The sequence below is a fragment of the Phalaenopsis equestris genome, unplaced genomic scaffold, assembly GCF_001263595.1.
Source record: "Phalaenopsis equestris unplaced genomic scaffold, ASM126359v1 Scaffold000716, whole genome shotgun sequence".
NCBI classification, from domain to species: domain Eukaryota; kingdom Viridiplantae; phylum Streptophyta; class Magnoliopsida; order Asparagales; family Orchidaceae; genus Phalaenopsis; species Phalaenopsis equestris.
The window spans coordinates 243,812-257,370 of NW_018165156.1; the positions used below are offsets into that span (position 1 = coordinate 243,812).

General features: G+C 35.0%; 1 protein-coding gene across 1 annotated transcript in view; it reads right to left on the reverse strand.

Annotated features, from left to right (window-relative positions):
* Positions 1–12,332, reverse strand: part of LOC110030425 (UPF0261 protein RA0729-like) — a 26,883-nt gene extending 14,551 nt beyond the window's left edge. Inside the window, exon 1 of the mRNA XM_020733134.1 lies at positions 12,029–12,332. Within this exon, the coding sequence (XP_020588793.1) occupies positions 12,029–12,160 (132 nt within the window). The 5' untranslated portion in view covers positions 12,161–12,332. The remainder of the gene's footprint in view (positions 1–12,028) is intronic.
* Positions 12,333–13,559: the final 1,227 nt, after the last annotated feature.

Genomic DNA, 13,559 nt, shown 5'->3' on the forward strand with positions numbered 1-13,559 from the left:
CTTAACTATATATATTGTTAAATTCAAATTTGTTCGGTAGACCGTGCCCAAGAAATAAAACACTGAACCGAAGAAAGGTGGTTGAGAGGAAGAAAAAAGGAGAGAGAAGGAGAAGAGGACTACTTCCCCCGATAGGAGGAAAAATGGGGTGTTCCAGGGCTCCTGGACCCATTTTATTCCATCAAACCAGTTATTTCAAATGAGTGAAGCCAAAAGCAATGTTTTAAGGCGTTTTAGTTGTTATTGGGCGAGGCAATCGCAATCATGTCCTTCATATTATCTGTATTCATTGTCCACTTATTGAAGTCATCATCAAGCTTAATCTTAGGTGCATTCATAATTTTTTCTCCTTAACATTGTTGCATAAATTACAAACACAAACAAAATAACATTCATAAATATTTAGGATATTTTTTCTATAAGAAATTAAGAATGCATATTTAATGCATATGCATATTTATGTAAAAAAAATTAAATGTAAATATGAAACTTGTTCTTTCATTCATCTTCCTTTTCCTGTGAGAATGTGATATAAAAATGTCATTTCTTCCTTGTGTATTATTTTGTGATTCTTCATTTGCATTTATCATGGGCATATTTCTGATTACATGAACATCAAAGACCTGTTCTTCTTCATTCATCCAAGAAGTTTCCTGTGAAAGCACTAGATCTTCTTTCTCAACAATCCCCTCATCATCAGAGTCTATATCATTTATCAGTATTGGATCAAAATATTGTCTTCTTCTTATACTTCTCTCTCTCAATCTAGTATTGTATCTTACATATACTAGAGGATTCAATCTCTTGTGCTCCAACCTATTCCTCTTCTTAGTATAAATCTAAGATAAAAAAATATTATATTTAAAAGGTGATTATGAAATCAAAAAGTAATAATTTTAACTTTTAAGAAATAAAAAAATTATTGTCGATTCAAAACTGCTCCAATTTCTTTCACACCTGATGAACTGCATGTGAGGATAAGAACTCAAATCACAAAATTCATGAACTCAAGTGTTTTCCCACCAAATCTCATCCACCAATAAATAGGAGATCTCAACTTTTTTGAATCCATAGCAACTCTACTCCCAAAGTCTCCTCGTAAGTTATTACACAAGTCCAGTTGAATATCAGCTCTATGCTAATCTTTATAGTTCAAAATTCTTTCCATACAAGCAATTTACCCTTCTTTTACCACATCATCATTAGAAAAATTATTCTCAAAGCGAAATTGAGGACTTAAATAACAACCAATTGCATGTAGTGCTTAACGAAGTTGGATTTCCCATCTTGCATCAATTTTTCTCCAAATAGGTTGATACTTCTTTTCATTATGCCCACAATTAAAAGTATTTTTTTCTTTTGCTGAATCTATTAACAAGTAAATATAACTCATGGTTGACCTTCTTTTGAGTCAACCTCTCTTAGAATATTTACAAGCGGCACAACACTTTTGGTACAATAAGCAAGATGACCCAGAAAATGTGGATTAAACAAAAATAATAGTTCAAAATTTTATGTCTTCTGTCTTCTGTGCACATTGCCTGAAGTGGTTGCTTCTGTTTGTAAATGTTTTGACGGCCAAATATGTCGTAGCAAACTGTATGATGGTTGGACGAACAAGTTCCCTCTCCTTTGTAAAGATCTCATTAAGCCTAGAACTCATGTGTGACCATAAATGAATTTTACAACTTAATTTCTTTTTGCAACTGTGCTATCATGAATCTTCAACTTTCCATTGAATTCTAACATTATATCAATACAATGCGCTGCACATGGTGTCTAATAAACATGTCTTTTTCCAATTTTTTCACCCACATTCACATAGTTTAACTCATTATCTGTTATAGTTTGCACCACATTTTTTTCTCTCACGTTTTCAATCATGTCATCCAAATAAGCAAATAGTAAATCACAACTTTTTATAGCATTAGAAGCATCCATAATTTTAAGAAAAAAAGTTTCATCTGGACTATTCATAAGAAAATTAATCAAAGTTCTACATTTTCCATCTGTTCAACTGTCTGACATAATCGAGCACTCATATTTACTCCATGTCTTTTTATGCTCATCTAACATGTTATTGATTGTAGCAACCTCATATTTGAGTATCCAAGTCTCAATTCATGCATTGTAGGTGGAGCAAACCCAGATCCAAAATTAGCAACTAAGTCCCACTATTCAACCGGTAAGTTTTCGGATCTCTTAGTGTTCGAGGGGGGGGGGGGGGGGGGGGGTGCTTAGATTTTCTTAGGGTTTTATTTTATGCCCTCCGTTGGTCAATAAATATTCGAGAAAATTGCCAGTCGAGGATCCGTATGTACACTTCAAGGAATTTAATCTCATGCTAAATTTTGTAAGTGTTTGAAAAATTTCTTTTAAGTCTTTAATGTGTTGTTTGACCGAATGACTCTTAACTAATACATTGTCCACGCACACTTCAATATTTTTTTATTCATAAAAATTACATCCATAAGGCACCGGAATGTTGCCTCAGCATTTTTTCGCCTAAAAGACATTACATTATAACAGTAAATTCCTTTATTAGTAATAAAAGAAATTTGTTCTGTCAGCCAAAGTTGTGAAATTGGCTCAAAGATCATAAATCGCTTGAAAATTGGATCGAATTTTAGCTATGATCAAACTCGAATAGAACCATTTGAGCCGAGCTACGAGCCAAATTAAATGATCAAATTTATTTTAAATTGATTTAGATCCGCCCTCGACTCGAATTGGGATCGGATTATAATCTAAATAAATTTTACGTATTTACATATTTAACACCTAAACTTTTAGTTTTACAAGCATAACACATTTCAGACTCGGTTGGCGAGGGATTTTTTGCTTGAGCGGAGTAACAGGGGTTTGAATCACCTCTTTTCACAAAAAAATTTCATTTTTTTTCTGGGGACTGGTCGGACGAGCCAAGGCGGGTTCGAGCCAGACCTACCTGGATCATGACCAAAAATGACATTCGAGCCAACTCATTTACATTTCAAGCCGGCTCGAAAATCAGATTAATCCACACTGGATCAGATCGAAATTTAGTAGGATCGGTCCACAATCTGATTTTGATCTGATTTCAAGGATTTCGATTCGATTTCAAGCCGGTCATGGATCGACCCGAAATTGGATCCTTCACACCCCTAGTGTCAGCTGAGTGCAATTTGATTTGGTGGAATCCGAAGAAGGCATCCAAAATACTTAGAACAGAATGGTCGGCCACTGAATCTACCAAAGCATCAATCCTCGATAGAGGGTAACTGTCTTTCGGACAGGCTGAATTTAAGTTTGTGAAATCAATACACATCCTCCACTTGTCATTGGCCTTCTATATCATCAAAACGTTAAAAATCAAGGTGGGGTACTGCTCTTGGATGTACCCAACGTCTTTTAGTTTATGTACCTCCTCCGAGATGGGTCCAGCTAGCGTCATTGCCAAGGTCCTGATCTTTTGCTTCATCGGTCAAATGGATGCATCGGCGTTCAACCGACGACATGCTGCGTAAACCAATATTCCTAGCATTTCCGCCGCAAACCTTGCCAAAACATCTCGGTTCTTCTGAAGGATCTAGTTCAACTAATCTATGTGTCTTGTATCAATAGCCTCACTGATTAGAAAATATTTACTCGATTCTCCATAGATGGCGGGGATCACCAAGGTAGTCTCATTGGTCTCGAGACCCCCTCCTCTTAAGTTCTAGATTTCCAGTGGGTCATGTTCCATATTGTCGATGGCCCGAAGGTAGCAGACCCGTGATTGTTCCAAGTTTTTCCTGATTGTGATGATTTCTCCATCTCCTAAAAATTTCATTGCAACATGGTAAGTAGAGACTACAGCCCTGAAGCTGTTTAGAAGTAGGCAACCGATGTTGGCATTGTAGGTTGATGGAGAATCCACCACAAGGAAAACCTCCGTGGAGGTGAATTACTTCTCATTTTCTCCCTAGTTGACTGCAACTCCAATTACTCCAAGCGCCTCCTTTCAATCGGCCAAAACACCGTATAATGGACTAGCTGGGGCGACCAATCGATTGGTTGATAGGCTCAGTTTGTTAAAAAAAGATTTATACAGCACGTTGACGGAATTTCCTGTGTTCATCAGGATACTCCCCACCTAATAGTTGTTGAGCATGGTTGTCACGAGGATCGTGTCATTATACGGATTCCCCTTCAGGGGCAAGTTTGTGTTCTTAGAGGACGGTTCTTTGTCCTCGAAGCAAAAGTAGCGGCGTAGAATTCCCCTGTTTAATGTCTCTTCAGATGGGCTCGTCGGGATGACTCAGTTCCTCCAAAAATGGAGGGTACCACCCCAACTATATGGATGACATTTATACGTATTGGCCAATAAAACACTTCCACCATCGAGGCCTTCCCCTGCCTCTGGGTTGCTCCAGGAGCCCAAAATACTCCTTTAATTTTCCCACCTTGATTAACTCTTCGATCAAGTTTTGGAGGTGCCCGCACTCCTCTATATCATGGGTGTGATCTTTGTGGTACTTGCAGTATTTCCTGGTATCCCGAAGGAAGCTCCAGCCCTCGTTAGTGGGGTTTTCTTGAAATACTATTTATCCTGAATGGCGTCTGCTATTTCCATCATGGATAATCTCAAAGGAGTAGTTTGAGGGCCCTCATGATTGGTCGTGGTCGTTCATGGGTGTTGGGCGGGTATTTCATAATACATAATCGGTCACTAGTCCTGGTTCCTCGCTGACCCCTCAGATCGTTGTTACAATTGGCACAAGTGTTGTTGCGGGGCTGTTAATTTATGTATTGCGAACGAACAGGCGGGCGTTAGTTCTCTCTTGGTCTACATCCCTTACTCTGTGGTGGCCGCTTCTAGAGTATTTGATCTGGTGGCCCAAGTTTGAGAACTTTCTCATAAGCGTTGATGTATTTGTTGGCCATCTCTAGCAATTCGACCAAACTGTAGGGTTCTGCCAAGCTGAGGTCAAAATGAAACCTCTTGGACTTAGGCGTTCGGTCAAGGCAGCTTGTGCTATGTCGGGTTGCAGGTCCTTCACCTCTAACATTTCTCTCAAAATTGTGTAATAAATAAACACAGACTCTCAAGACTGAATACTCTTCATAGGCCTTTAGGCGCTGGCAAACTGCGCTAGGAAAAGTCTTCTGAAGTGAGAGAAACATGCAATTACTCTAGTCGGTAGTGCATTGAGCCACCTTAAAGTCGATGACCTCAACTTGCTAAAGAGCAATCGACATTTGAATGCGTCGAAGACCTTCAGCAAGCACATTGATAATTCAAAAGACGCAATGTGATCATTGGGATCCGATTGTCCCTTATAAGATTATAATGCAACGAGTTTGACTTTCTCCGTTCTGTTGCCGCGGCACCTCAGCACGCCCAAATCACTGCCTTTCCACCATCAAGGCAGATCTAAGATTTAGAGGGAGAACACATTCGTCTGTTGCCGCGACGCCTCAGTACGCCCAAATCACTGTCTTTCCACCATCGAGGCAGATCTGACACTGTCATGTTATTGTTAATTTTTGCCTCTCTTGGATGTGGTTCAATCTTCTCCCGTTGTGATCTGGCATCGCTTCTTCTAGAGGAGGGTTCTGTGTTTCTCGCGGAGCGCGTTCGCCTCCCGAAGTTGTGACCGCTCCTAAAGTGTGGCTGCTCTGAGGACTTTCACCATCTGTCCCAACATCTGATTTGTGATCTGAGTTCTCAACTCTGGTAGTTCTCGTTGTACGAACTCTTCTATGTACTCCCCGGGGCATCTTGCATTCACCATGTCTCTCTGAATGTCCTTTTGTTGTTGCACTCCTCTTCTTGTTGACAGCATGGTTTCACGCAGACCACACCTTTCAGGATGTTGAATTTTAAATTGTCAGGAGGCATACCCAAAGAATTGAGCATTAAAGAGAATATAGTAATAGAGAGAAGATATAATAGTGAATGGTAAAAAGTATGTAACCTTTATTTGAAAAAATGACCCATATTTATAGGTTTAGGAGTTCAGGATTTAAGATTACATTTATGCTCTCTAATCATTAGTACTGTGAGGGTTATTTTAGTACATTACACACGTATCAGATATATTGGTTGGTGGTGATTTTTTCGGTTGGTAGACTGTTATCAATCGGTGCGCCTTGGGTCGATCGTCACGTCTTAATCTGATCAGCCGGTCTTCGGTCGATCGTCTTACGTTATGACGATCGATCATATGTTCGATTGTACGAATTCCTTCGTTGTTGTCTGGGAGTTTACAATCGGTCGACGGATCCTTCCGTTCGTCATTATCATGCTTGGCCGTCGGATTGCCTCGAGATTCGTGCTAACATATTTTTGTATACAATATATATATACACACACACACACATGTTTAATAAATCACAAAAAATCCTTCATTTTCCCATTTTTGAGAGCTAACATTGTGAGCTGGCTTGGGAACAGAAGGGAGAAGAAGAATGAGGTCTATGGTTTTTTTTTTTTTTTTGATAGAAATCCAAATTTCGAAAATTCCTTTGTCTAATCATCGTCAAAGATAAGTATGAGGAGGGGTGATTTTGAACTAAATGATACTGTGAGATTTATGATTATTTTTTATTGAATATGAGGTAGGAAGATAAAAATTTCTATGAATTGAAATATATACGTTTTATATGCTGTTTATAAAATAACACTGTTTTGAGGTGACTGTGATGAGGAAGCTTATTCTGTAGCTAATCGCTTATAAAGCAAGATGCCCAATTTTGATTTAGGGAGCAAATTTACTTTTGTCTTTTGCATGAAAAATGTGTAATTTCGAAAAGCAAACACCCAGAAAGTTCAAACACTCGTTGCTATGTCATCCCACAGAACAGTAGAAAGATTCAAAAACTAACCAGCCATATAGCGGGATTTAACCTATTTATTTCCAAATCAGGGGATAAGTGTGCTGCATTCTTCAAAGTTTTGAGAAAAGTCAAAAGTTTTGAGTGGGCAGCCGAAAGTGAAGAAGCTTTCCAAATATAAGTTAAATATTATTAAAAAGTAATATTCTATCAACTCAAATAGAATGATAACACATCTTTTTAAATTATGAAAAACATAAAATTGAACAATTTAAGGCATCTTAACATTTTATCAAAATGCTGTATTTTTTAAGTGGGATAATTTGTCGTTAGCCTACAAATAAGAAAAAAGTCAAAAAGGTCTCCAACTACTTGTAGGAGGTCGAAAATGAACCCAGACTATATAGAAGGTCAATTTAGTCCCAAAAGAATTTAAATAAGGACTAAAATAATCATTATACTCTTTAGATGAGTAAAATAGGCTCATCGGGAGATCATTTTTGTTCTTATTTAAAACATCTTGGGACTATATTGGTCTTTTACGTAGTCAAGCAACTATTTTTAGCTCCCTACAAATAGTCATGAGACAATTCTGGTCCTTTCTAAGCTACAAATTAATGCCGATAAAAGAATTGCATGCTAAAGATGAATGATATATGTTTAAATGTTTAATAATGGAAATGAAGTGAGCTTAGGAACTGTCATGCTGTGGGATAGATTAACCATGATATATTTATGATAAAATGTACAGATAAGACGATAAAGGTGAGCCATGGAGGCAAAAGAGCCATCAAATTTATAATAATTGTACAAGAAGGGAGGCAAAAGCGAGTCCATATAAAGGTAAAAAGGGTTATCAGGATAATATAGTATGATAACCTACAAAATTGGGAAACAAAGATGAGCACTAAAAAAATAAAGAAGTCCTCAAGTTAATATATTTATGATGAATAATTAATTATACAGAGAGAAATATAAATGAGCCCTCATAGGGATAAAAGGGTCACAATATAAATCATTAGAGATGAATTTTAACCCCGTGACATATAATGTTTGTTTGATAAATACCATTGCCTTATTATGATCAATAAATATAAACCTACATATATGACATATTCAAAAGCTGAGTAAGATGTCATTTAAAGAAGCAAATGAATTAAGGAAATGTATATTATGAAATAAATAATCACTTATGTTGATACATAAGCAGTTGGCTAGTATAGTGCATGTCATGGCTGAACAATGAACATCTCTTTTGAAGGATTTTCTGTAGGTTAGATAATGCATCATTTCGCCAATTTTATTCAAGAAATACCACTAGATAACAATTATAAGTAAAGCACTAGATTTTTATGCTTATTTTAAAATTTTAATATCAAGTTAATGATTAGCGGATCATATTGGATAAATTCCTTAATTATTTAAATTTTATTTCAAATTATTTATCTTGTGAGTTTTTAAGATTACATTTATGCTCTCTAATCATTAGTACTGTGAGGGTTATTTTAGTACATTACACACGTATTAGATATATTGGCTGGTGGTGATTTTTTCGGTTGGTAGACTGTTGTCAATCGGTGCGCCTTGGGTCGATCGTCACGTCTTAATCTGATCAGCCGGTCTTCGGTCGATCGTCTTACGTTATTACGATCGATTATTCGACGGATCCTTCCGTTCGTCATTATCATGCTTGGTCGTCGGATTGCCTCGAGATTCGTGCTAACATATTTTTGTATACAATATATATATACACACACACACACATGTTTAATAAATCACAAAAAATCCTTCATTTTCCCATTTTTGAGAGCTAACATTGTGAGCTGGCTTGGGAACAGAAGGGAGAAGAAGAATGAGGTAAGGGAAAAACTATGGTTTTTTTTTTTGATAGAAGGGAGAAGAAGGATGAATCTCGATAGAACAGAAGGGAGAAGAAGGATGAGGCCACTACTAAATTTTCTTAATTCCCATTTGTTATATTTGCAAGTTTATCTCGTATTCTACATTTTCAAGTTTCACCACTTTTGTATTTTCTAGTTTCCTGAGTTGCCTGAATGAGGGCACATTAAGGTTGTGACCCATGTGAGCACGCACCTGCAAAAAGCTAGAACATCTTTTGTTCTTTTGTCAATCCACGTAGAGTAGATATGTCGGCTAGCAATTTGTAAGCATGATGTACTAAACCTAGAAGGCAAAAGGCCTAAAGGAGATTGGGAATGGTAAGGGCTTTGAATCCTGTAATGTTCGATCATTTTTATTTCATGATATTATATTGAAAGATTTACATACATTCCACATAATTTCTAGTTTTCAATATCTAGCACTTAAACTTTGATTTTAACATTTATAACATTTTACCTATGCATGAAAAGATGTATTTCTCGTTTTAAAGTTAATAGTAATGATATTTTTAATATGAATGTAAAAAAAATCAAAATTTTGAAGTTACAAATGAAAATAAATAAGAATTGTGCATCATGCATAAAAATGCCCTAATTATTTTTTAAGTTATATGCTTTCCTCTCCTTGAAAGTAACATCATATTTTTCTCCAAAATTTTGAACCTTCATCCAAAATAAAAAAATTAATGATCTCATTTGGTTTTATTGAACATAGTGAAATAATTAACAAAAAATTCTTTGCCTTTCACTTTTGTATCACAACACGCATACATAAAGATAAGCACCTACAATTCGAGAGGTAGGTGATCTCACCCAAACTCTAACTCTAAGACTCAAAACCCAATCTCATGCATAATCCTAACCCTGAGCATTTAGCCCTATTTATACTAAACAATAATAAAAATAAAAGACTAAATTGCCCTTAAGTTAATACAAGACAAAATTACCCTCAGACTAGAAACTATCATAACACAATCCTCATATATCCACAAGGTAAAAAGGTCACTAGTCCCTTGCATCATAATATTAAATGTTATCATAAAGTTAATACATATAATTTACATGTCAAAATAATGCATTAGTATAAATGTTGCGATTGAAGGATATTAAATGTTAATTACGTCAAATGTCTTATCTCAAGATTTATGGTTCACAATCTCTAGCTCTTGATTTATAACTAGTAAATATGGATTCTAGTACTAAAATTCTTTCGATGATCAATCCAACAATGTACAAAATAGAATGTATTATAAGAGGATTTCCCATGAGATGGCCAAATAAGATTGCATTAGTAGTTACTAGATTGAGAAGAAAATATTGAAATGGTCATTAAGTTCAATTGGAATAGCTAGCATACGAACATATTAGTGGAGGTCAAGACAAAGAAAATTCAAAATATAATTATCATTGAACATTTTGTTGATAAAAAGTGAAGGGTATAAAAAGGAGTTTCAAATTTTATTGCCCTTATTTCTCATCGAGTTTCTTAATTTTAGTAAAACATATTGACTCTAATGAGATCAAAGTGATATGCTATTATTAGTGAATCTATACATTAATTAGATGCCATGTCTTCTTTCATTAATTTCAACTGATGACTTATTAGTATTAAATTATTTTACATGAATTCGTGTCCATGATTTATTTAGTAACAGTTTTAAATTATGTTTATTTAATTAGTGTCAAATAGTTAGATATTGGTTCAGCATTTTTATTGAACTATTTATTTATTTAGTCTAGAAAAATTATTTGTTAATATAATAACCAAGTACACATTTATTTTTTTAGAATTTTATTAATTTGTTTAAGTACTCGTACAATTAATTTAGACAAATATAAGCTAAACTCAATCATGAAAGAAATTAAATAAGACAAATATGAACATATTTATAAAAACTCAATTCAAGCTTGAACTGAACATGAACAACTTTTAATATAACCAAATCAAGTCCAATACATGGTGCACCACTCAGACTTTATTTGGTTTAATTACAACCCTACCAGACATAGTAGTAATTAATCTTAGGCCAATAAAACTATCCTATTGATAACTTCATTGAAATATAAAGAACTCCGACCATAGTCCATAAGGAGATTGCATTGAATTAGGAAACCAGTAGTTGCTACTTAAGTGTGAAGAAACAACATATGAAGAAGCAAAAAAATAGAAGGGGAATTTACATACATAGCACCAAATTCTTATAAATTTACCTATCTCACACCCAAACTTTGATTTTTACATGGTGAGCAGCTTTCCTATGCATGAAAGGGTGAAAATAGTGTAATCCACCTTTTCATACATAGGTTAGGGTGCTTACCATGTAAAAATCAAAACATGGGTGTGAGATAAGTAAATGCATAAGAATTGGGAGCAATGCATGTAAATTTTCCAAAATAAAAATATGTTCAACGACTCTATTTTAATGGTTGTGATGCCCTCCTCAACTTAAGACCCATCGTTACAGCACATCTTAGACATTAGTTAAAGTTACAAGATCATAGCCATGATTTACAAACCCTCTAGACTAGAGTCTTGTGGATAAATCCTAAATTATGAAATTATTATCATTTATGCTTGTCTGGCTAATTTTGCATGATTTAATCTAGCATCCGCATCAGTTAGGGAGATGTTTTAGGCATTTTACATGTTAAGATTGAATTATGCATCATGAAGGATGTATATTAACGTCCATAACCATTGCAAGGTAAGAAATAACCCATCTATTCTTAGCAAATCAATCTTCCCGATTAAAAAATAAAGCAATCTAGCATGTGAAGAAGGTTCCATATTATCTCTTCTTCAATCATCCATTCACAGCAAAATACCTCCTATTCTCCAAAAGTATTAAACATGCCCACACTCATAAACCTCATCCAAACGTTTTGGGTCAATCATAAAACTCCTTCAACAATTCCCATCCCCAAACTTTCTCAATACAAAGACACCAACTCACCGCCACAATAAGCGTGCTAATAACAACAAATCACCCATCAATCCATATAATAGCTAAAACTCAAACAGAAATCACACTCACAGATAGCATGTCTTCCATTTAAGAAAATGAGATCATACATTTAATCGCATTAATTACTTAAGCTACACAAGCAATTAAGCCCGCGACTCATTCCATTTACCGGAACAAATGCCTCTACTTCAATTTCACACTATCATTTAAACATAAACATAAACAAAAACAGAAAGACAATAATCGCTCCGCATACCGACTAAAATAAAAGCCCTATAGTTTGATCGACAGCAATATGCGAAACTCAAGACCGCGATCCTATTTTACGGGAATGAATATCGCGAGACGGAGAGGTTTGAGTACCTTGAACGGAGACCCTTTCGTGAAGGCGATGAGATTGGATTTGACCCGATCGGAGAGGAAGAGTAGCTCCGTGTACTTGGTATCAACGGTCCCGATGCAGTAGAACCGGAGTGTCTTTCGTTCTCCCTCCATTGTTTTCTGGCTAGGGTTAGGGTTAGGAGGAAGTTAGGTTTAGGAGGAAATTGATGAACTCATATGAAGAATTGTGAGAGGAGAAATGGAGAATTGTCCCTTGCCCGAACTTGAGAGGCTGGGTGTCAGAAAAAACAGAACAGTAGAGAGGGTTCATATGGCGGTTGTGATATCCATTCCATATGTGGTGTGCCGGCGGAGGAATTTAGGTTCATTTATTTGGCCGTTTCTTACATTTTTTTTAGACTTATCTCACATATAAATTTTCATTTATGAAATTAACATAATAGGAAAGAAATTATGTCAAAATTTGCTTACAATTTTTAATTAATTGTTAATTGATTACACTTAGTTTAAACATATTAACAAAATATTAAAGAAAGCTACATCTTATCAAATTTTAAGAATAAACATTGACCTTATCAAGAATTCTTTTATACATTGGCATTTGGCACCATCTCTCTATGATTTGAAATAAACATAATATTTTCAGATATAATTTTAATTTTATTGAACATTAGATAAATTAATTTATGTGTGATGACACGACTGCCGATGAAATAGCTATGATGATTAGTATTGATCGAAGGAGTTGGGTTGCAGTGAAGGTTAGTGGCAAGCGATAGACTTTAGGGGTGTCCAATTGGATTTGGCGGGTCTATCGGGTTTGACTTGAAATTGATCCGACCCGAAGCAATTTGTCCATAACCTGACTCAAATTATAAATTGGTTAGAAAATCAAACCTGAACACGACCTGTCTTCCACCTGCCAACCTAAACCCAGCCCGTATAACCTATTTAACATAAGAATAACAGTTATTCATGCTAAAATCAGGTTAATTTTGATTTAATATAATGTCAAATTCGGGTTGACAAGTCGATTTCAAGTTAATTTAGTTGGCAGACCAATTTTCGGTTTGATGGCTCAACCCGACCCAAAAATTAAATGGTTTAAGATTTTTAACCCGAAAAAAATTAATCGGGTTAACTTGAAATCAGATTTTTTCGACTTGAATTAATGTGAGCTCAATTTTTGACATCCCTACCGATGGTAATAATTATTTTTTAAAATAACAAAAAAAATAGAAAAGCTATTTTTAGCATTCTTGATAAAAGCTAATTTGTTTTTAAAAATAAAAAATAAGATAATTTTGAAATATTAATGATCCCAAAGGTACTAGAAATATATGCATTAGATCTATTTTATTTCCCAACTTATTATTATATGTGAAAAATAAGTATCTGTACGCTACCAAAAATTCTAAGAATTCTTATGATTTTGTGATAGAAAATTTTTCTTACGAGAATAAGCTTGCAATATATTCAATTTACTTTGAGATTAGTGTTGCATATAAGAAATCTATATTACATACATTAATTTTAAAGCAAATTTAATAGT